Source organism: Trachurus japonicus, chromosome 17 (genome assembly GCF_045865225.1).
Source record: "Trachurus japonicus isolate A0001 chromosome 17, Traja_1.0".
Lineage (NCBI taxonomy): Eukaryota > Metazoa > Chordata > Actinopteri > Carangiformes > Carangidae > Trachurus > Trachurus japonicus.
Window position 1 is genome coordinate 27,304,910 of NC_140923.1, and position 25,299 is coordinate 27,330,208.

A 25,299-nucleotide genomic window follows, 5' to 3' on the forward strand; every position below is an offset into this window, starting at 1 on the left:
GTATTTTATTGAAATATCCGTTATATAATTACTTTAATGGATTTTGGAATTTATATATTTTTTAATATATATTTCAAATCTCACGTACCCCCTGGAGTGCCTTCACGTACCCCTAGGGGTACGCGTACCCCCATTTGAGAAACACTGCCCTAGATGAAGTTGAACAAACTCCAGTGACTGGACAAAGACGCGTTGCTGAGGGTCGAGCTGTTCTATTAGAGCACATTTTCATTACACCAGAAATGCTTTGTAATCGAGGAGGAAAACATCCATACAGCATAGCAGTGTTTGGGGCCCCAGGATGTTAGAGGCCCCAAAGTGCTCACTAGGGGTGTGCTCAAAAAAGTGATTCTCTCTCTCCATCAATTAATCATTTCCAAGAAACTGATTTATAATTTCTAGTGTTACATTTTGAGTTAAAGCACACCAGTTCTTCAGATGATGCTGTGTCACGTCCTGCGGTATTATTCAGGGAAGGTGCAAGTGAGAAGAAAATTAACCCTTCAACCTACCATGTCTAGTGTCACTGAGCTGGATGCTAGTCACAAAAAACACAGAACTCCTCCTGATCATATTGGACCAATCAGCAACTTAGAACCATCTGGGTCATTGTTTTCCCAAATGTGAGACACGTAGACATCTCAGTCCAGCAGTATAAATAGAGGTGTGTCCATCAGCTACATTCAGTTCGGCTGTTCACCTGCTGCTGAAACCATGCTCAGACTCAGCCCCACACTGTGTGAGTATACAACTGATTCTGATCAGATGTTCTTTGTTGTGCAAAAACAAGATAGTGGATTGAGCCGGGATTTCCCTGTTATCCTGCTAATTTAATCTAGGACTTGCTTGCACAAGAGCAGAGGCATATGTTACCATGGAGATTTATCCTTTGCAACTAGCCTGCTTCCAGCCAGGCTTAACTTAACCTGGTGCTGTATTCTGATTTTCATTAGTGTGCATTAAAATATCATAGACACAACTGAGTTTTAGAGTACTAGAACTCCAGAGATATGCTTAGAGAGGAGATGGAAAACTACACTGAGATGGATTTTGGTTTTTAAAATGAAAAAATATACACTTCAGATAAAGCCCAGGAGAAATGTGAGGTGTTTTATAACTTCGAAAGACTTCTTTGATTGACATTGAGGTGATGTTGAGGTTTTATTTGTAGTACACAGGGGCTCTGTTTGACAGTGAGTTTTCTTTTTCAGTGCTTGCAGCGACCTTTTTGGTCATGATGACAGGTATATATAAAAAGAGACTTACATATTCTTACATATGTCTCCAACACAGTTTTACTCATGCTTTCTCATTTGTGTTTTAGATGTTTCCTCAGAAAGAATCATCACCTGTGCTGACAGCAAGAATGTCCAACGTCTAAGCTGTGGTATGGCTTAACTCTAACTAACAGCATCTGTTTTCCTACATCTCCCTTTTATCTCCCACAGTTCTGTGGAGTCTCTGAACCCTGGCCTTGTTTTAGTATGACAACTCTTGTTGTGTTTGAGTCTGGACAGATGGGAACAGAGACATTTGGACATGATGGTATAGACACTGTGGGTGTCTCAATGGTTAAGTTAATGCTTTCTAACACTACAATTGCCTCTGCTGTTTCTAGTTTGTGATGAACCGACTGCAGAGTTGAGTCATGTATGTTTTAAGGTGTGACAGCCTGGATGCTGGGCCAGATTCTTTTTCAGATCATGATTTGGCTCCACATTAGAAGCATTTTTGTCATGGTTACAATTACAGCATGGATTGCATGTAGAATCAAACACCACTCTTTTGTGTCATAGTTGACCAAACTCCACATTGAAATATATTCTTGTTGCTTCTGTTGTAATCACTCCAATTACTACAGTAGATGTAAACTAGCAACAAAACATAACTATTGGTCATGATGACTTGCTGCACAGGCCACTCCGACTTGCTGCAGAAATCTGACTGAGTGTTGATTTGCTCTTGGTGATCAGTTGTGGGACAGCTCTGTCACTAACCATCACTCACTGACTGGTCGGAAGGCAAGGCAAGGCAATTTTATTTGTATAGCCCGTTTGTAACAGTTTGTCTCAAAGGGCTTTACATGGCATCATAACAACATCTTCTGCCCTTAGACCCTCACATCCACTGAGGAACAACTCCATAGAAAGAGGGGAGTAGGCTCCATGTAACCAGATGTGTCCCCCAGCAGTCTAATGGCGTGTTTCCACTAGCGCGCTTCGGCTCGGCTCGGCGCGCTATTTGCGTGTTTCCACTAGCACGCAGTACCTGCAACCAGGTACACTTTTGGTATCACCTCAGCCCTGGTTCCAAGCGAGCCGAAGCGTTACGAAAACGTGACGTCAGCCGACTGCCTTCCACTGATTGGCCGATGAGTGTCATCACTGGAAGCGTCATAACCGCGCGACGACCGATTAGAATGTAAATAAAAACAAGACTCAAGACAAGACACCACTTTTTACTGCTTCAGTTTGTACTGCTGTTTGACTTCGAACACGAGATGGCTTCTCAGAAGAAATCCACTCCTTGGTCGGTCGAGGAGGTCCAGACGTTCCTGACTCTGGTTGCCGAAGAAAGGATTCAGAGGGAGCTCTACGGCACCACACGGAACGAAATGGTTTCGGTTTCGCACAGCTGTGTTATGACGACCCCGCCCACGTCGAAGAGGCACTAAGTGACACTCAGTTGTAATGGAAACACAACCAAACCGAGCCGAGCCGAGCCGTATCGAGCCGAGCCATGCTAGTGGAAATGCGCCATAAGTCTATAGCAGAGTAGCTATAAAATGGTTCAGAGCTACCTGAACCAGCCCTAACTAAAAGCTCTGTCATAAAGGAAGTGTAGTAGCCGATTGTCAAACAAATAAAAGTATCAAATCAAACTTCAAATTATACTAATCAAAGGGCCACTGTTGCACCATGGGTTGTGGTGTACGCGGATGGGAAAAACATAATGTCCAAAAAAATGTCCAGTTTCAACAAAAAGCGTGGTTTATTTAACCAAAAAGCGAGCAAACAAAGAACAAAGAAAATTCCTGTGCCTCTCCCGCTCCGGTAAAAAAACATTTGCCCACCCAGGTGCATGCTGGTCCCTTACCGACAGCCTACCTATATAATTTCAGGTGCCCTCCTACCGTGCCCAAATGAAACAAATCACAAATAATAAACAAGAAACACCTAAAGTAAACAAATAATAAACTAGAATACTAATAGAAATGTAATCATAATGAAATCAAGTAAATTGATTGAGAATAACCAAAACTAAATACTCACTAAACAAAATAATAAACTAAACAGCACTAAATACTACAAATAAATAAATAGCTCCAACAGGAAGGTCTTAAAGGACAATTCCAGGTGAATTCAACTCGGCGGTGTATTTTCCTATCATTTTAGGTCTAAAAGAAGGAATCTGATGATTTTCAGTTTAATCGCTCCTGTTTTGCGGTAGTTGTGTCTGTCCCTGCATCGCCACGGCAGCAATGAAAGGGAGTGGATGTAAGTTCCGCTGTTTACAGCCCTCAAAGCCGCATTTTTTTCCCACAGACAGCGTCAGATGGCTACTCAAACATGCACCGAGAAGTTTATTTACTTCAAGCAAGCCGACATGTTTGTAAAACTAGATCTAATTCCAGGGGCGTCACTAGGTTTTAAGGACGGGGGGGGCTTAGCCCCCAGTAGATGCACAGGATGTGAGCGAATGTAGTGCGCAAGCACGAACTTTCACAATGGCCCAGAAAAAACACAATATTTAGAATTTAGAGTAAATTTAGAGTATTGAATCATGGGCTAGTTGAATCTAAGAATAAGTAAATGAGTAACTGTGTAAAAGTAGATGCTAAAAAAAGTGAACCTGAGTAATTTTTCAGGTGTTTGACAATCATGGATATGTCCAGGTGGACTGGAAAACTAATTGTATTTCACTAGTAGCCTGTGTCATAATGGTTATACACTCCATCCAAATACAGATGTTTTTGGCTCATTTTGATTTCACCCAGACCTCCTCACTGTTACAATCGGACCAAACGATAGTCAGGTTTGCCAGGTTTTGGAACAGGATTAATTGGAGTGTTCCATGAAGAGGTGGTAGGTATGAGTACACCAGCCTGTATAGCAGACCCATGATCGTGTTTCTAATTTTCCAATTCAAATAAGACCAGACAACAGAAATGAAGTGCGACTCCAACTGGAGCAGATATTTATGGTAAAGAGTGCACATTTCACCCTAGAAACCCCTTCATCTTCTACACAACCAGGACCTTCACAAGAAATTTCAGATTTTTTTTTTTCTGAGCTGAAATAGACATTGGGGGGTGGTTTAAATGACTGACCCTGAGAATCATTTTAATTTGAATATTCTGCTTTTATTAGTAGTTTTATTTGGACTAGGTTTTAAAAAATATATACATTTATACCTTGCCTATATTGTTATCATGCTGTTTTTATATATTCCTGTGTCTTACCTGATCTTCTGCATCTTCAGGGCATGTCTCTGTCTGGCCTCTCCCTACAGCATTTCTCTCCCTGTCTGAGCTGCCTGCAGTGTCACCAGATATCATTAGTATTTTAAATTAATCCATTAAATAATCACTTTTTACTGCTAAATGTTATTTTCTTTAACACAGCCAAGCTATAAAGTACCAGATGAATGTTAACACATTACACACACACACACACACACACACACACACACACACACACACACACACACACACACACACACACACACACACGGCACATGAGACAGACAGAGAGAGAGAGAGAGAGAGAGAGAGAGAGAGAGAGAGAGAGAGAGAGGGGAACACACACATGATGACAGGAGTGTTCAGGATCCCCGTTTAAAAGTTTTCCCCACCAGAATCTAGCCGAACTTTGGAGCATTATTTAGCCCGTTTTCTGACAAGCTATCATGCCATGGTTGGTACCAACAGAAGCCTAGCATCTCCTGGTTTCATATAATATCTGTATCTTCGCTCTAGCTTTAAAACTGATCCGTTTACAACGCAATTAATATTTCACATGAATTCAAATTTTATCGCGGTCATTTTGACAACACTGCTATTTAGAGATGTAGTAGTTTACTGTCTGATACCTGCTAGTCCTCTTTTAGCTACAGGTGGACTGACTCTCTCCCTCTGTTGACATCAGAGCTCCTGCAGCCCGTCACTGCAGGCTCGGAGCGGAGCTTCAAACAAGCCGCCGCTACATGGGCGCAACCAACTCACAGCTGGGAGGGGGGTGGTCACACACTCAACAAACTAATTAAATTAAACAAATCAGAAATAACAAGAGACAACTGGGGTTCTTAAAAGGAGAATATATGTCACATATTAAAAAAAAAAAAAAAAAGTCACATAATAAAAGAACACCAAATTATTTGGGGGGGCTTAAGAATATTTTAGGGGGGCTTCAGCCCCCCTAAAATAGGCCTAATGACGCCACTGTCTAATTCAAAGTCTCCCGGAGTCTTGCGTGAGCCCGAAGTTGCAGTGCTGGTGTATTCAGGTGCAGTGGGAGCTACCGTTTGTGTCATAAACACAGGAATATCAACTCTTGACTTGCTTCAAGTGTACATTTTTTTTCCACAGACAGCGTCAGGTGGCTACTCAAACATGCGCCGAGAAGTTTTTTTTACTTGAAGCAAGTCAAGAGTTGATATTCCTGTGTTTATGACACAAACGGTAGCTTTCCCACTGCACCTGAACACACCGCGCACGGCAACTGGGTCTCGCGCGAGACTCCGGGAGAGTTTAAATTAGATCTAGTTTTACAAACATGTTGGCTTGCTTGAAGTAAATAAACTTCTCGGTGCATGTTTGAGTAGCCATCTGACGCTGTCTGTGGAAAAAAATTGCGGCTTTGAGGGCTGTAAACAGCCTAAACAGAGGAACTTACATCCACTCCCATTCATTGCTGCTGTGGCAATGCGGGGACAGACACAACTACGGCAAAACAGGAGCGATTAAACTGAAAATCTTCAGATTCCTTCTTTTAGACCTAAAATGATAGGAAAATACACCCCCGAGTTGAATTTGCCTGGAATTGTCCTTTAAGCCTAGACTTAAATGTAGTTAGAGTGTCTGCCTCTTTGACCCATGGAGAGAGCTGGTTCCACAGTAAAGGAGCCCGGTAACTGAAGGCTCTACCTCCCAGTCTGTTTTTAGAGATACTGGGAGTCACCTGCATTCTGGGAGCGGAGTGCTCTGGTAGGACAGTAAGGATGGAATAATGAGTTCTTTCAGATAGGATGGAGCTTTATCATTAAGAGCCTTATAAGTCAGCAGAAGGATTTTGAAGTCTATTCTAAATCCTACAGGAAGCCAGTGGAGAGAAGCTAAAGTGGGAGAGATTTTTTGTTTTTTGTTGTTTGGTGAACAAACAAATAGAACCCCAGCAAAAAGTCCATTTCATTTGTTTTTTTTTACACAATCATGCAACCAGCATGCTTTATGTCACGGCACAGAACAAAGTAAGGTGAAGACTTTTCACTTTTCACTTTTCTCTAACAGCCCATGGATTGATCAGTGTGCGGACGGCTCTGTATGGACGAGCTGACGCAGAGACCTGCAGCGAAGGACGTTCTCCAGAGGATCTCACTGACACAAAGTGCTCTCTGCAGGGGACTTTGGAGCTCCTCAGGAGCAGGTAAACCACCAGAGACATCCAAAATGTCCACAGCCATTTTGACCCCTCTCCACCATTTCTTGCCCTTATACAGCCTGCTACAATTAGTTCTTCTTGTTCCTGATCTTCATTTGTGGGGCTCTACACATCCTCCCGAGGTCATAATATGCATTCAGAGAGCACAGACCTCCACCACGGCCAATGCTAAACAATATACACCAAACTTCTTTGTGAATCATCCAGATTAAGGAGCATGGGTCCAATTGACCATATTCACAGCGCCACCAGCAGTTGCAGCTAATGCCAGCTAACTTAATTCAAATCAGTTTAACCCAAATGTCGTTTTACTTTGAAATTTTCTGTCTCTCTCAACTGTTCTATCTAATAAAAGTGTGAAAAGCCAAAAAATATACTTAAAAAAAGAAAAGAAATATGGCCTGATGTCCCGTCAACAACCCGTGCCTTCCTTAAATCTGTATCAACCGGAAAGCAATGAAAGAAAAACAGTTTATCAGACTCCCGACATTTGTACGGCTTGCAGCCAGGGATGCAGCAGTTACAGTTTGTTTACCCGCCCTGAGTGAGGGCGCAAGGAAAGATGGCGGCGCTGTGAATATGGTCAATAGAACCATCTCTGGTATTAGTCACGGAAGCACAGGTTTTTACTTGATTTCTGTGTTTGTGTGTGTAGGTGTAATGACAAAGGAGAGTGTGAAGTAAACATAGAGGACATCCAAACCTCTGATCCTTGCCAAGGCACCTATAAGTACCTGGAGACCAGCTACACCTGTCTCATACCAAGTCAGTATCACATCTGCATGACCTCACACTGACTGAGCCTTCAGTAGAGTGAAGTCTAATCTGCTTCATGTTACAGATGACCTTGCTGTTTGTGAGCATTCCTCAGCACACCTGTCCTGTGGTAAGACCACTTTCTCTATGAATACACATCATTATCACATCATTTCAGTGCTCTTCATCTACTTCTCCTCCTCTTCCTCTCAGATGAAGGCCAGGTAATATCTGTCTTCGGTGCTGATTATGGGCGTAGTGACGAGACCACATGCGCTGACCAACGTCCTGCCGCTGAGATTCAAAATGTTGAGTGTTCAGGTCCCACGCCCAAAGTAGCTGAAAGGTGCAGTTGTCCATTCTTTGTTGATCTGAAATCTTCAGGTAGTTAACTTTCATTTACTCACATCACATCACTCTGTATCCACAGCTGTGATGGGAAGAACAGCTGCATCGTCACAGCAAGCAACTCAGAGTTTGGAGACCCCTGTCGTGGCACCTACAAGTACCTGGCTGTAGCTTATTTTTGTCACTGTAAGTTATTGTTGTGGCCACATTTTGTATTTGAGGTGAAACAAAACCAAATTAACCAGTAAATGTCAGTAAATAATTAAAATGTGCAGATATAGTATATATATATATATATATTTTAGAAAATGTATCATGAATATGTTGTTTTCTTGCAGATCCTGAGTGAACAACAAATTGACATCAGAAAATATCCTGCATGCTCAATGACAGCAGAAGTGTTGGTTTTAATCAGAAAATCAATGAAGCTGATCACATGCCATGTGCCGATATAAATGGGAGGCACTATATATGATCTTTTTTTTCTCAATTCCTATATTTTCACACTGCAATCAGTTGAGTGCATATCGCATTTAGTTGTATTAGTCATGCTGTTCTATGCCTCATACAAAGTTTCCTCTGTCTGTAAAATGCACTAATAAACCTATCCGAACATCACACATTATTGTATAGCTCTCTCTCTATTACAGTAGTCTAGCAGGAGGGGGTCTCCCCCAAAGGCCCTGTAATGTCTTGCTTTTCGGGGGGAAGCTTAGATCCTGCTCAAATGTTGTATGTGAGTAGTCAGGTACCTAGACACGTATCAACAAAAGTTATGTTGACAGTTTATTTTACTTGTGTACTGTAAGCCCTAAACACACTGATACAAAAGGCAGAAATCATCAATTAATTTTCATGGTGAAATGACACTTTACTTTTTGATGTAGGCCTACATACAATTCTCCTCAGTTAGCATTGTCCAGCCGTGCCTGAAAGAGCTGTATTCATTCTTGAGTCTGTGTAGGTATGGAATCATCATTACTGTGTCCTCTGAAGTCAACGTGGACAAGAGCTAAATAGATAACTTTATTCAATTTGATTTTGTCTTTGCATGTATCTCCCTCAGCACCGTTGATGCTCACAAACACCAAGCACATCTCTACTAGAAGGCTGAGATGTGTATTATACACTACTGTCAACCCCCTTTCCATAAATTAAAATAGTTCCCAGGTGTCTTAAAGACATGTGTGTGACATGCTTTGGTCAAAATACCCCAAGGATCAAACATCACAGCTCTTTTCATCCTCTCAAAACAGCCCTGTTCAGAACGGCTGGTTTCAGTGCCTGTCCCTTTAAATGCAAATGAACCACTGCTTGCCCCGCCCCTTCTACTGACACCAGGTAGGGGTGTGGTTATGCAAATTAGAAAACTAATTACATCACTGTCAGACAACTGAGGTAACAGCTGGTAAAACCACATGGATTCCAACCTTGTGAGCCTGCAAATTACAGATTTTTTTTGTCAATTCTCACATTCTGGGGCCTGAGACAAACACCCAAATACATGTTAAAGGGGAACTAAACCCCTCAGTTTTGGATGACGTGCTCTAAGCTTGAAATTCAAAAAATGATTATGGGCGGGACTCCAGGAGTAGCTCTCCGATCCCCCCCTCCCCCTTGCTGATGAAAGCTGCCTCCAAAACGTCATCTGCCTCCATCTCAGCCAATAGAAAAATTCGATTGTAATAGCCGTGTTTCAACCCATAGAGGGCAGTCACTCTACATTTTTACTACAAAATACACCAAATTGAAATATTTTGACTAAAATGTCAAAAGTTGGACCAGAATCAACTGACAACACTACTTAAAGAGCCTTCAAATAGTGATATTTCCATATGTCCCCTTTAAACATATGAGTATCATGAGTGGCAACCTATGCAAAGTTTCATCCAGGGAGAGATTCATTCTTATGAATAGTGGAAGGGAAGTGGAAGTTTAAGTTCCTGTTGTATTTTCAAGTTCAGTGATCTCTTCTGTTTTAACTCTTGTGATTACATCATTCTCACCTGTGTTGATTGCACTACCTGTGTCTTGTTTCATGGTGTATTTAACTGAGTGTTTCCCCATTCATTCGCGCATAACGGAACACATCACATATTATCATACCCACCAGACCGCTGCTTCACCAGCTGACCGAGAGGAACGCACTCATCGACATCGACATCGACGGAGGAAAGAGGGGAGGAAAGGAGCGCACCAAGGGCGTCGCACGGCCTGCCTAACGGTGCTTCAAACACACTGCTACAGCAGCTGGAGCACTGGCGTAGCCACGGGTGTGCCAGGGTGTGCCGGTGCCACCCACAGAGGCAGCGGGCACACCCAAAAAAAATTGCCGTCAGACGATGTGTTGCGACACCTGCACCTGGCAACGTACTGACCTGACTGTGACCCCTCGCCCAGCAAGCACTGCGGGAGCGCTAACTGCTGCTACAGCGATGAAACAGAGTTCCCCGATAAATTATTTCAAAAAACCGCGACTTGACATCCAGCAGGACACAAGTTCGACAACTGAGGAGGATGTCTCTCCCTCTCCATCTACAAGCAGGCCCAGGACGCCTCCGACACAGGCTAGTGAGGCCACACACACCATGGGGAATGATGCAGCTAACGTTACAGGGTTCCAGGGTGCCATTCCGAAGGGCCGCCACTCCGAACGTTTACTTTAATTTGTCGGAATGCCGACCCTTAATTATTTATGGGAAAAGGATGCCATTACGAACCTGAAAGAAAGGGTGCCATTCCGAAACTGAAAAAATCTTGAATGGTTTACGGCACGGCGTGATCAAGCCTATTTGTGGTGGTAGCGTAGTGGTCAGATCATATGCTTTTGACGCGGTGGATCAGGGTTCGACTCCCGGGGGAGATACATATTAACTGCGATTTTATTGGCCTCTACCTAACCTTTTTACTAAACTTAACCAACTCCTTTCTACATTGCCTAAACCTAACCAAAGCACAGAGCAAGGACATTTATTTTCAGCAGGAGTGCCGCGGCTGCATCAGACCATGGATGTAATGCATCAGACTCGCACCTGGGTGAAACTTTGGAGGCGGAGGGGGAGGGGGAGGGGCCGGTCGGGCGCTGTCCCCGCGGCGCGTCGTGTCAAGCCGGGCAGGAAGTCAAACCACGAGAGAATCCGGTCAATTTTCAAAATAAAACACATTCGGAACGGCGGCCCCTCGGGAAGTTCGAAATGACGGACCTTCGGGAATTTTCGGACTGGCAGACCGTCGGAATGGCGGTCCTTCGGAATGGCGGTCGCCCCCCCGTTACAGTGCCAGACGACCCCAGTACGGCTACCTCGGGGATCACAGATCTTTCCACAGTGGACGAGCCTGCATGCCAGCCTAAACTGCAAGCTTTCCCAGCCATGGAAGCTGTCAGTGGAAAGAGGAGGACTTTTTCTGCTAAATGGTATGCCCGACACAGTTGGTTGGAGTACAGCATTAAATTGGATGCAGTTTTTTGCCAGTCCTGTCGCCACTTCAGCACAGACGTAAAGGAGGACAGATTCAGAAAAACGGGAATAAGAGACTGGGGTCATCTGGGTCAGTTTTGTGTAAAGCATGAATCAAGTAAAGCTCATGCTTCTGCTGTGGCCCGACACAAAGGTTACATTGAGATACAACGAGCTGGAAACTGTGACATTATACATCAGGTGACAAAAGACAAACAAGAGCGTTTAATAGACTCTATTGAAAGAAACCGGGCACACGTGGAAGTTGTCATTGATATTTTGCTGTTTTGCGCAAACCAAGGCATTGCACTGCGTGGTCACAAGGAGGACGCAGAAAGCCTGAACAGAGGACATTTTCTAGAGTTGTTCAAACTGATTTGTGATTATGACCCTGACATAAAAAAGCGCTTTGATGAGCTTCCAAATAATGCAAAAATGATGAGCCCTGACATTCAGAACGATCTCCTTGAAACTGCAGCATCACTACTCCTCCGAAAAATCAAAGCGGAGCTGCATGCAGAGACAGACACATACTATGCCATTTTAGCTGACGAATTCGCTAAGATTGGTCGTTCAGGTTGACGACGTAATAGGCTACGTCTGGTGCGTTGGTGCATCAGCATAGAACTGCAACTTATAGAATGTGCCCCGCACGATCCTACGATCTCTGCACTTTGGCAGATTGTCTACACGTTCTAATCCTTCACGATCTAATATCGTCATATCGCCCACCCCTAGTTCGGGCAACTGATAAAACGTAAAGTGGACGGGGGACATCAGTTCCCGTCCATTATTGAAGTGTTGGATTCATGTGACAAAGATGTTTTTCCCAACATGAACTGTTTACTGCGTATTTTGATAACCCTGCCTGTTACAAGCTGCACTGTGGAGCGCTTGTTTTCAGCTGTGAACCGGATAAAATCCAACAGCAGAGCAACAATGCTCATTGACAGACTGAACAGCATCTCACTGCTCATGTTCGAAAAAGAGCTTGCAGAGAAACTGAACTCTGATGATATAATAGATGCGTTCAAGGCCAAGCCACGTCGTCTTGCCCTTTACATAGAGAGCTGCGCAGTGCGCACAGGTATGGCTATGCCTAAGAGTTGTGTTCAAAAAGCTTTGTTGATCACGCGTAATGTTATGGCTCTATGAGAGTGCATGAGTAAGCGCGTGAGTGTGTTATATTTCAATTAGGGCTGTCAGTTTAACGCGTTAATTAGATTAATTAATTACACCGCTAATTAACGCGTTAGAAAAATTAACGCAATTCATTCTGAGTGGCAATTCAATGCGCCAGCACTTTAAATTTGGCCCATTGAATGACCCTGGCTACTTGGCAGTGGCACGTCACGGTCATGTAGCATAGCACCGAGGAACTTGTCCGGACGTGTTGGTCACTTCCCACCTGCGTCCACCCTCTCCCTGCGTCGCTAGTCAAAGCAGGGTGACAACAGACTGACCGACATGGACACGACTCACAGCCCGGACGCACTGCCCGCGGAAGCGGAGCGGGAGCAGCGCTCGTCCTCACAGACGCTTGGCTGGCTGCACAGGGAGCTGCTTCTCCTGCTCTCTCCCACCCGCCGGTCAAACATCGACTCCACTCGCATCTCTACCCGTCTGTACTCGGTTTTCCACACACACAGGTCTGTTTCTAGCTCTGTATGAATGGATGTGTGTGTCTCGCGTGCAGACGCAACTGACAAATAGACGGAAAAGCAACAACTTAATTAATCATCATTTAATTATTTTATTTTGAAAATTGACCGGATTCTCTCGTCTTTTCTGAGTCCGACTTCCTGTCTGGTACGTCTATCCAGCTCGACAACAGCGCTCGCGGCTCGTGTGAAAAATAGAACAGACGGCGAACTGAAGCGCTGCAGCGGCCGCCCCACAACCCGAGATGTGCGACCAGTCAGAGAGGGCCGCCGAAGCGCTGCGTCCCTCCAGTTCACACCAGACGCTGATTTCTCCGTGGCGGTTGCAAGCGCCTCTGCTCAGCTGTTGTTTACTCACATAGAGCTGTTTTTTTTTTACATCATGGATAAGTAAATAACCTAATATAATTATAATGCCGTGTGCTGTGGGTCAAACAACTCCCTCCACTTCGTCTCTGTCACTTCGTCACTCGTCTCTGCCTCTCTCTCTCGCTCTTTCCCTGTTTGTTTGTGTGTTTTGTGTGTGTGATCTGAAACTGCCTCCGCTCCAGGGTGCTGCGCTTCGGTTCCTCACCTGACCTAATGGGCTCTATGCACAGCTCCAGCACTTCCTGAATTTAAGGCAGGTCCTTCATTTCCTGTCTTACATTATTGGACAAACTGATTAATCCAGGTGTGTCTGACCATTGTGACTACTCAGACACACCTGGATTAATCAGTGTGTCCAATAATGTGGAAAGACAGGAAATGAAGGAGCTGCCTTAAATTCAGCAAGTGCTGGAGCTGTGCATAGAGCCCATTGGTTTGCTGGGATGTGCTTGACCATTTTCTTTTAAATTTCATTTATGAAATCAGTATCAGTATCAGTATTTATTTCGCACAGCACACATGACATTAGTAGACAGAGCAGAAAAGAACAGAAGCAGATGTGTGGAGCGCCAGGTCTCCCAAGAAGCTATTTAAAGCTTATGGCGGGAAACGCACTTCACCAATTAAAAAGTGGATTTCAAATCTTCTCTTCTTGGTGTATTCAATTGATTAGTCATGCAATACAATTTTGTAATGTCCTAGAATTTGAATTCTTTATTTGGGTAACTTTAGCAGATATAAGATTAAAATGTGATTAATTAGATTAATTAATTACAAATTCTATAATTAATTAGATACATTTTTTTAATCGCCTGACAGCCCTAATTTCAATGTTCATCTCATTGGACACGCAATGTCTCTGTGTGTTATTGTAGCGGTTTTGGTACTCATCCTTGCGTTGTGTAGTTTTAACATACGAGTCAGACCTTCACCGTTAGCAACCTCGCCGTTTATTGTGCACACATGGACTGACCTGGCAGAGGAATCAACATTTACAGTCAGTCCAGCTCTTCTTCTCTCACACACACACACATACACGGCAGGGAAATAGCATAGTCCGACTGCGTAAACATTCTCAAAACTAACATAAAATAACACAAAGCGTACCTGGCAGAGGAATCAACATTTACAGTCAGTCCAGCTCTTCTTCTCTCTCACACACACACACACACATACAGGCTGAAAAATGTAAAACGAAAGGAAAGTGCAGGTTAGCTAACACGTGTAACCCTAGCCATTTTGTAAACACAAATAAGAGAAAACCACCGTCAACTTTTTATGAAAAAGGACGTGCTTGACCGTTCGGAAGCTATATGCTTAAGAAATACAACTTAAACCACCTCTTAGCATTGAAATTAAAGTAATTAACATGAAACAATAGCGGAGCTCATAGCTTGTGCACCTACCAGGGAAATAGCATAGTCCGACTGCGGCTACCCCCCGGGGTGCACGACCCTAGTCCACAGGGGTGATGCATCGATCTCTTTTTGCGGTGTGGATCTGCTTGGCTTGCATCAGCCAGGCTTCCGGCCTTGCAAACTCAATCCTCACCTGACTCTACTTTACCATGCCGCCTAAAGGAAGCTCCAAAAACAGCTCAGAGGAGACCATCTCCATGGCTCAGGTGCGTGAATTACTTGAGCAGCAAAAGGACTTCTATAAAACACTCATTGAACAACAGGAGAAAAATTTCAAATCATGTGTTGAAATTTTTATTGACTCATCAAACAAAAGAGTTGGGGAGTTGCTGAAAGAAGTCCAAGACCTCAAGGTTAGCCTGGAATTCACCCAAAAGGAATTTCAGGACTACAAAAATTATTGCAAGACATGGTGTGATACCTGTAAAGAAACTAAGAATGATGTTGAAACAGTCTGCAAAAGCCTCATCTCACTCAATGACAAAAGTGACTACCTGGAAGGACAGTCAAGGCGTAACAATATTGTCATTGATGGCATTATTGAGTCAGCTAACGAAAAATGGTCTGATTCTGAGGACAAAGTGAAGAAACTACTATCCGAGAAGCTCCAGATTGACCCACGCAAGATTGAGCTGGAGAGGGCCCACAGATTGGGGAAGCCTTCACCATGTTCAGTATTTTTTTGTACCCATTAACACTCTCATTCTTATGTCTATAATGCACCAAAGCTCTCTTTGTTATCACTGTCAGACTCAAACTTCCTCCTCCATCATCCAGTGCTCTTGTTGTAAAATGTGTTACCACCTGAGATGCACACCTGTCAGTGAACATGAAATGGACAAATGGAGTTCCTGGACTTGTGTAAACTGCGTATCTATGTTTCCTTATCATGATGTTAACGATGATGGTCTGATGGCTGATATAAATCCTGATTACAGAAGGACAATTACTTTTGATCATATGGTCTTTAATCCTTTTGAATTGAACCCACAGAGTGATACAAAATTTATGGAGCCTTTTGATCCTGATTCTAATTTCTTTAACTCACTAAATTCAAAAGTTTTATCTTGTGATTATTTTAATATTAATAGATTTAATGGCTTATTACCTGAGCCCCAAACAAAAATATTCTCCACTTTTCATCTAAATATCCGTAGTCTCTCCAGGAATTATGACTCACTCTGTCAATTTTTGTCTTCATTAAATCATGAGTTCTCAGTGATAGCTTTTACAGAAACTTGGTTAACTTATGAATCCACATCTTTCTACAGCATCCCAAATTATCATGCTCTCCATCGTTGCAGAAAGACTAGAAGTGGTGGAGGTGTATCTATATATTTACATATTAAATTTAATTACAGTCTTAGAGATGATCTTATGTTGAATTCTACCTGTAATGATGTTGAATCCCTTTTTCTTGAAATACCCTCATGTGATGATTTTTCTGGTAAAAATGTTATCATTGGTTGCATCTACAAGCCTCCTGATACAAACATTGGGGATTTTAATTCTAGTCTTGCTTGTGTCCTAGAAAAAATTAACTGTGAAGGTAAAGTATGCTTCCTCATAGGTGACTTTAACATTAATCTCTTTAAAAATGTGTCTCATTCCCTTACTGCTGATTTTCTGAATTTACTCTATGCCAATTCCCTATACCCTCTAATCACTAAACCTACTAGGATAACTCCCTCATCAGCAACTCTGATTGATAACATATTTACCAACTCTCTCAGTGATATATGGAGGTCTGGTGTCTTTTACTGTGATATATCTGATCATTTTCCAGTATTTCATCTCACTACAACCACTATAGAAAAACAACAGAAAATAGAGAAATTGCCAAGGATGCGAGTCTTCAACAAAAGAAATATTGACAAATTTGGGAAGCTGATTGATGATGTCCCATGGGATAATGTGTATATGCACGACGATGTTGAACTTGCTTATCAGTCATTTATGGCTATATTCAACTCTGTCTTTAACAAATGTTTTCCACTGATTAGTATGCTCACTAAAAAAGAAAAATCATTCAGCAAACAATGGTTTACTCCAGGTCTTCACAAGTCTGCACTAAAAAAGAATAGAATGTACAGAAAATTCATGACAAATCCATCTCCTTTGAATGCTGCTAACTATAAGAGATATAGAAATAAATATAATCATTTAATTAGAATTGCAAAGAAAAAATACTACACTACTAAATTTGATGAGGCTTCAGATAATATTAAAGAAACATGGAAAGTCATCAATCAGCACCTGCATAGGAAAAAGACATCAGCCACTTTCCCCTCTCAGTTTACTGATGAAAATAGAGTTTATACAGACTCATTTGATATTGCACGTGCTTTTAATCATTATTTTGTCAATATTGGGTCAGCTCTGTCAGAGAGGATACCTCCAACCGGGTCTCCATCTGAGTACCTGAGGGGTTGTTATCCCTCTCTCCAGAGTTTTGAACCTCCTACTGAGAAGGAGATCACGGACATTGTTGTCAATATGAAGGATTCTGCTGCTGGTCATGATGAGGTCAGGACATGTGTTATCAAAAAAAATTATTCCCTCATTTATCAAGCCCTTGACCTATATATTTGTCAAATCTGTAGAGTCTGGAATGTTACCTAATGACCTAAAAATTGCTAAAGTAACCCCTGTATTTAAATCTGGTGACAAAAGTTCTTTCAACAACTATCGCCCAATCTCTGTCCTTCCATGCTTTTCTAAGATTTTGGAGAAATTGATTTACAATAGAATGATGATCCATCTGCAGAAGTTTAACATCCTCTATGAACACCAGTATGGATTTAGGAAAAATTATTCAACAGAAATAGATGTGCTCCAACTAGTAGACAAAATTCACACTGCGCTAAATAATAACGAATATGCTTTGGGAGTTTTTCTCGACTTATCCAAAGCTTTTGATACTGTTAATCATAATATTTTACTACTAAAACTGTCACACTATGGCTTTACTGGAATCACTTATAAATGGTTGTACAATTATATTCATAATCGTCAACAATATGTTAATATCAATGGATCGACATCTGATAGGGCGACTATAACATGTGGGGTTCCACAAGGTTCTGTTTTAGGACCACTCCTATTCCTTATTTACATCAATGATCTGACTGCAGCGTTATCCTCCATGTTCCCTGTACTTTTTGCTGATGATACCAATTTATTTGTTTCACATTCTAATTTCTCCACACTGATGGCCAAAGCAAAGTCTGACTTAATCTTCAAATGGTTCCAGACAAACAAATTATCTTTAAATTTTAAAAAATTTCATTGTATTTTCTTAAAAGAGCAAAAAATACTGTATATCCAACTCTTGTCTCTCCATTGGTAATAACGCTATCTCTCAGGTTTCATCTACACTCTTTCTTGGAGTTTTAATTGATGAAACCTTAAGTTGGAAGACTCATATTCAGTCTATCTGTAATAAAATATCCAGATCTGTTGGTATCATTGCCAAGATTAAAAGTTTGGTTCACCAGAAGTGCCTATTAACCCTTTTTTATAGCTTAATGTATCCTTACCTCATATATTGTAATGTAATTTGGGGAGCTACCTATCCCACTCATTTACACATGCTTTATATTCTACAAAAAAAGTTCTGTAGAATTGCTACCAATAGCAACCACTTTGAACCCTCTGCCCCTCTCTTCAAACAGCTCAATATCTTACCAATTTTTAATATAAACATATATCAAACTTGTACTTTCATTTATAAAATTGTTTATATGCCTGTATCATTCTCCATGCCTTGTAAAGATTTTTTTCTGACTAATAGTGATGTTCATAAATATAATACTAGACATGCCAAAGATTTACACCTTCCTATGTTTCGTACCAAGCTTTGTCAATTTTCTGTTAGATATAAAGGGGCCCAGCTTTGGAACAGCCATATTCAAATTGTATTTCAATCCACCTCCCTGCAGAATTTCAAACAAAGGCTCCGGTCATATCTGATGAACCAAACTCATACCTGACTGCAATGTCTTCTTCCACTATAGGGATTTTTTGAGCACAAGTGCACACGCATGCACGCACACACACACTTACACATACACACTCACATTAATTTAGTTATGTTCTATATTGTGATTTTTGTAATTACTTTTGTTTTCTGATTTTATACTTTTTATATTTTGCTTGTTTTGTTTATTATTGTGGTCTCTTATTTTTTGTTTTTATGAGGTGAGATTTCTCTTATAAACCCATCTGGGTTTCTTTAATCTCACCTGCACAACTGGTTTGCTGTTTTTATGCTGTTTTTTCTTCTTTTGTCAATTGTGCAAATAAATAAAATCTAAAAAAATCTAAATTACCATAGGAAAAACAATTTTTTGTGTTGTGTGGAGTTTTTTATGGCAAGTGGAATCAAATTATCTTTTAACTCCGTTACATTATGTTTTTGCGGTGTTTTTTTTGAGAACACATTGTGCTTTTTCTCTTTTTTTAGAACACATTGTGCTTTTTCAGTTTCAATTGCTTTATTGATTTATTTGAGAGCATGTCACATGACCGTACACATGTGTGAATGTTTAGACCTGCTGTGAACTACTGTTGATTATTACTGATAGAACGCACACAACGTGTGGATATGTTTTGTGTTACTAATGTTGCATTAGAGAGAGATACATTCTATGAATGTTTGTGGAGGTGTTAACACTGTTGAAAATAAATTTGGCACACCCAGTGTTTGCTTGTGCACACCCAATCTCTTTTTTCTGGCTACGCTACTGAGCTGGAGTGACCCAGATGCGAGGAAAAGCGGAAAACGAGACTCTGAAACACTCCTACTTAGATAGTTACAAAAACTGTAGCCTAAGCTCAGATGCCCTCAGAGCCGTGCGGTTGGAAAGGTGCTCCTCGTGCTGAGTCTACACTCCAGGATAACACAATTGAAGCACTTTTAAACACTGGTAGTGGAGAACGTTTCAAGGAGAAACAAAGGAAACAAGGAGAATGCTCAGCCTGTACATGGGAGCAAGGCTATCATCAAAAGAGATAAAACATGTCTTGCTCCGTTCCATCTGAAAAGCAATGAAAAAGAGGAGACTCTGGCAAAAAATGTTCCGCTTAAAGCCAAGGCCAAACACACAGACACCGTGTCAACCTTTGGTGGAGCTCTAAAGAAGGTAAAGACCCTGCAGAGAGATGGGAAAGGAGCTGCAGCTTCAGATGTCACACAGCGACAAACCCATAGCCGAGCCTTCCACACAGAACAGGTTACGAAACACAAAAAAAAATAGCTGTAGAAGCCCCGAAGCCACCCATTGCTGTCCAGCCATCCAAACCAGCTCCTGGTATGTACAAAGGTAAGATTGTACAGTCAAAAATTGGATCCATTTGGAAGTCAAGTACCAGCGTGGACCAGTTAGGTGTCAAACCATCAGCAGCACCCAAAACGGCGAGCCAAAGGATTGGAAATGCAACAAAATGCAGGTCCAAATCTGTTTCTGACTTGGCTGTACATGGCACACAAAAACCTGCATCAACAACTTCCAGGATGGCAGAGGACCTGCTCACGTGTCCAAACCTCCAGCCTCCAGCCGTCCTCCTGCTGGTTGCTACTCTGCTCGCCCTGCTACCAGAACCGTCCCAGTAACGTCCCTGGCTCCCACTAAGGCAAGTGGGACTCAGAACCCAAAGCCAAAGGTCCCAGTGGCAGACAAGAAGGTCAACAAGCCTCCTGTCTCAAGCACCATCACCCAGTACAGATTTACCAAGGAGACTGCAGAGGAGAAAAGAGCAAAACTGGCTGCATGGCAGGCTGCCAGGGGCAAGACTTTCAAGAGACCAGCCATGGCAGCGGCACCACTCCCGAAGACTAAAGTCTCTAAACCTGTTGCTGATCTCAAATCCCAGGCTCAAGTTGAGCGTCAGCCTCAGCCTGCTACACGGCACACGTCTGAAACCAGTCTGGAAGCACGTAAACCAGATGCTACTACTGCTGTCGGTGCAGATACACAGGCAGCAGAGTTAACAACACACAACCAAACTCCAGTGGTCATGAACACTACCCTCGAGCTGCTTGAGGACTTGGACCTAGATCTATTCGACTCACAGTACAAGATTGTTGTGAACCTGTGTGAAGCTTTGGAGGCCATGGCAACACCTTCAACTTGCAGTGATGAGCTCCCACAGGTGGGGCGCATGACGTCTGTCCGACTACCCATTTCTCCGACCACCCATTTCTCCGACTCCGACCATACATTTCTTTATTTTTGCGTCATCAGTCCGACCTCCCACTTCTCCGACTTAAGTAGCCCTAACCCTTAACCTTACCCTAAACCTAACCTCAACACTGTAGAATGGGTAGTCGGAGAAATGAGCCGTCGGACTTGTGGGCAGTCGGACTGACGTATGCTCCCCCCACAGGTGTCGGATGATGATGATACTGAGGAAGTAGAAAGTGGTGATAGCTATGACGACGATGGCGATAGCGATGATGTGATGGAGACCACCCCACTGATGGAGTGTGCTTCAGAAATAAAATACAGTGTGAAGACAACTCCATACCTGCAGAGTGTCAAGAAGTTAATTGAAGGCGAGGTCAGTACTTCTCGGAAAAAGAGCAACATCCAAGACCTGAAGTTTCTGACGCCAGTGCGCCGTTCCTCCCGCATCCACCGCAAATCCTCCAAACTACCAACGATGGTTCTCGATCACGATCCCTGTGTGTCGTCGCTGGCTGAGCTGGTGAATCTGGATGATGACACCCAGTGGCGCCGCCAGCCGAAATCAGGTGAAAAAAAAAGAAGCAATTTTGTTTATTTTGAGGGGGTGTGATAAAGACGCTTGTTGTTTGTAACAGGCTAAACGTGCTGAGTTCATTGATTGTTAAACCAATCACTGGAAGCCTAACGTAAAAGCCAATGATTGTCGTTTACGCCATGTCATCTGTCTCTTTTTGATTTCTGGCACCTATTACACTACCGCTATGTGATGATTACGCCCGGTCCAGTATAGAAATGTCAAAAAGACAGTTGAGCCTTTTCCAGGCATTTGAGAAAAAAAAGAGATCCAAACCCACGATCACAAACACGCAGCAGAGCAGCGATAATGAAGGTCTCTCCTCTCACTCGTCTGCACCGCGATTATGGACTCATAGGCGCCGATTCCAGGTTGAGCACCCACTGGGGGAGCCTCGGCCCATCAGCTGTGTGTCTGTGGGTATGTGTAACCCGTATGTGTGTGTAGCCTGTGTGAATGTGTGTGTTAATATCTCAAGCGCTCTGTTAAGATGAATAAACACAAACCGCTGCAGAGCGCGAGCCTGGCACAGAGGTGCGCGCTCTGGCGCATCTGGCACCGAATGGAAACTGGCTCCGCTCCGCGGCTATTTCACATCCGACGTCCATGTTAAACACACGTTGTTATTGATATTGTAGCGTCCGAGCCGACGTAACGACAACAACATAACACAAACTTATCTGACAGCTCTCACTTCCTCCTCTGCTCCTCCTCACTCACACACACAGGTCTTCCTCACACTCACCCCGGCCCCTCAGTTTCTCATCCAACCATACGCTACCTGCCCGTACACATTCACAGTCAGTCAGAAATCACAAACATCATAACAACAACATTACTGCGGGGTCGCAACAATATTTTCAGTCGTGCAGTATATTAATGAGCGACAAGTCCCATTGCTACGTGGCATGATAAGCACGCCAGTGTTTGTAGAGCCTGGTGTGCGACCCCCCCCGAAAAAAAAAATTGTTATAGCCTATTTGTCGTCTCTGTGCGTACATTGAAATTGAATCCTGGCGGCGCCACTGATGACACCAACGCATATATTTACAGAACAAACCCTGCACTTCTACACGATCTGCCAGACCAGACCAGCCTGTGAGGAGCTCGATGTGCAATGGTTCAAAAACAGCCCATGAGATTAATATGGGAGGGTGTAATGAACACTTTATACTGATATTAAGATGGTTACTAACCTGCTTCTGTTCAAAGAATGTTATTTGGCATTTTAATTAATTTTATTAAGAATATACAATCCTTGTCAATGTATTTCCTGTTGTGAATGTATTGTACACTTTTGTTAACACTATTGATTTTATGTTGACATGTATTGCTTGATGCACTACAATAAAAGAGTATTGCCTTATTTTGTCCTTGGGCAAGACACTGAACCCACACTTGCCCCCCGATGTGTCCATTGGGGTGTGTGAATGCTTAGTTTCCTGCACTATGCCCAGTGCTGTATGAATGTGTGTGAAAGGATGAATGTGACCATTACATTGTAAAGCGCTTTGAGTGGTCCAAGAGACTAGAAAAGTGCTATATAAATGCAAGTCCATTTACTTTATTTAAGCGAAATGCTGACAGTGGTTGTAACAGATTTTCTACCAAGGGCCTGTATGCAAGTCATAGCTAAATATTCACTAGCTTTTGTTATTAGAGTAAAGATTTGCCAAGTCCCAAAATAATCATTTTTGTGTATGACTGCACAAGTACTGTCAGTGGCGGCTGGTGCTAAAATAAATTGGGGGGGCGTCAGATAAATAAGATAAATAAAGAGCATTGCTAACTTCACATCCAGCAGTAAAACAGCAGTCAGCAGCGGATCAGCTGATCTCTCCCTCCGTACAAACGCTCCGTTCTGATCCAGCTCCACTGGACTTTCAAAGTAAAGGTGACGCCAGCTGAAAATTAGTTAAATAGTGAAACAGCGGCGCCTTTATAGCCGATTTTAGGATGAAACTCTGAACATAACGCCCCAGTTGTTAAATTTCACCAATGAGACCAACATTAATCTCCCAAAAACAATTTAACCAGCCACGTGTTAACAGCGCTAAAGCCAAAATTAAAACAGTTTTTAGCAGCTTACTGCTGTGGCTCGGTTGCCGCGAATTGGCGATAGCCGATGCTAATTTCTGTTAGCCCGTGTTACGCCCCGGTCTAGGGGAACGGGGACCCAACATAAATGAGATGGAGAACGAGGTTTGACTGTCAAAAAAGCTGTGGTTTATTATACACAGCTTTTCCTCAAGAAGGTATTTTGAACAAAAGGTGGACACAGGCAAAACAAAATAAAACAGGAAACAAAACAAAGCGTACCTTCAGGGTGAACCCAGGCCAAAACAAGAAACAAAAGAAACTATCTCAACCAGCCGCTAACTTGCCCTGGGAGGAAAAAGAAATAAATAGCCTAAAATTACAATGCTTATGCCTAACTTCCTAAACTAACAAAAAACAGGAGAAAAGGGAATCAAAGTAAATGGCGGTTGCACCCCTACGGCTTCCTAGTAGTAAATAACAAAAGAGATAGTAACTGTACACAAAGTTACTAGAGCTATCACACAGAACCACAGTTTTAGTTTCAATAGTTAATACACACAGGATCACCAGAGCCACTACTCTAAGTACACAGAACACAGATCAGAACACAGCTCAGAACAGCTCAACAGCAAACGGGGAGGACAACCACACTGCACAGTGACAGCCCTTCCGAATGCAGGCTGAAGAGCACTGCTATTTCAAATGACCCACTCCTTGCCAGCTCGTCAGGCTTAAGCCAGGGACACACCGAGCCGACCGTCGGGCCTCGTCGGACGGCGTCGGGAGCTTGTCTGTTTGGTGTGTTCACCTCCGTCGGGGAGCGTCGGGTCTTGTCGGGTCTCGTCGGGGCCGATTGAACATGCTCAGTCGGGACTCGTCGGCCGTCGGGAGAGTAGACTCGTCGGGTACTCTGATTGGCTGTGTGCTAGCTATGGCGATTCTCAGGGCCGGCCCCTGGCATAAACACAGGGCCACAGCCGTTAGGTGGGGGGCCACATGATCAGAAAGGTACCGGGGTTCATCAAGTCATTTAAACATCCTGAGGTGGACACGCACGCTATGAGCTTTATATGTTATTTGAAGTCAATATTCAGCTTCTTTTATCTCACATTTGAGACATTTGGTGAAAATAGAATGGCAGAATGACAACATTTGTGCTCAAAAAGCAATCTTACAAAATTTCATTTTAGACTTGTTTTCTACACTTATCTATTACTGTATTCATATCCTATTTCAAGCACCAAAAACAGTTCATTCTCATGACTGAAGGTGTGTTTTCACAAGGGATTTGAAATTTTTCAAAAAGCAGACCTCAAATTTCCAGCATTTGGCCTAAATTATTTCTTTATACAGTGTTCTAGGACAAACTGGCCTCAGTGTCCTTAGAGCAGAGGTTCTAATATTTAAACATAAAACACTTGAGTAGGCCTATTGTTACATCTGCAAGTATCTTAAAAAGATAAATTTAAGAAAATATGTAAAAGTCGAGAAAATGGCCTCAAACCTCAGAGGGCATAAACATGTCTGTATTCAGTTTTAACCAGTGATTTGGTGTTTGCGCTTAGAGTGCAGGGCTACAAACAAAAATCTTGTTTAGGGCCTGTTACAACCAAAAACGTAATAACTGCCAATAACGTAATAACTGCCAATAATGTAATAATTTTGGCCATTTCAAATGTAATAAAGCCAATAGTGTAATAATGTGCCAATAATGTAATAAAACTTTTGAGCCAATAACGTAATAACTTTTTGCCGATAATGTAATAAGGCATTACATTATTGGCTGGTTATTACGTTATTGGCCTGGTATTTAAAAAAAACCTTTCAA

General features: G+C 42.5%; 3 protein-coding genes across 3 annotated transcripts in view; all 3 read left to right on the top strand.

Annotated features, from left to right (window-relative positions):
* Positions 1–25,299, top strand: part of LOC146970834 (solute carrier family 53 member 1-like) — a 229,441-nt gene that overhangs the window by 15,442 nt on the left and 188,700 nt on the right. The gene's annotated exons all lie outside the window — the stretch shown is intronic.
* Positions 715–9,985, top strand: LOC146970835 (L-rhamnose-binding lectin SML-like). Its single transcript, XM_085805951.1, has 10 exons — positions 715–739; positions 1,212–1,244; positions 1,325–1,387; positions 6,509–6,644; positions 7,315–7,424; positions 7,501–7,545; positions 7,629–7,761; positions 7,846–7,949; positions 8,102–8,108; positions 9,877–9,985. The coding sequence occupies exons 1-10, from the start codon at positions 715–717 to the stop codon at positions 9,983–9,985; spliced, it is 765 nt and encodes a 254-aa protein (XP_085662077.1).
* On the top strand, positions 12,689–22,801 carry LOC146970836 (cytoskeleton-associated protein 2-like). Its single transcript, XM_085805953.1, is given in 6 exon segments — positions 12,689–12,842; positions 19,602–19,912; positions 19,915–20,188; positions 20,191–20,822; positions 21,057–21,388; positions 22,458–22,801. Coding segments are annotated over 6 exon segments (1,779 nt in total). The 3' UTR covers positions 22,534–22,801.

Bases quoted from the DNA above. Each gene is read 5' to 3' on its own strand.
- LOC146970835 (XM_085805951.1), top strand. From the start codon at position 715: ATGCTCAGACTCAGCCCCACACTGT. The intron at 740-1,211 runs GTGAGTATACAA...TTTCTTTTTCAG, and splicing joins CAGACTCAGCCCCACACTGT to TGCTTGCAGCGACCTTTTTG. The intron at 6,645-7,314 runs GTAAACCACCAG...TTGTGTGTGTAG, and splicing joins TTGGAGCTCCTCAGGAGCAG to GTGTAATGACAAAGGAGAGT.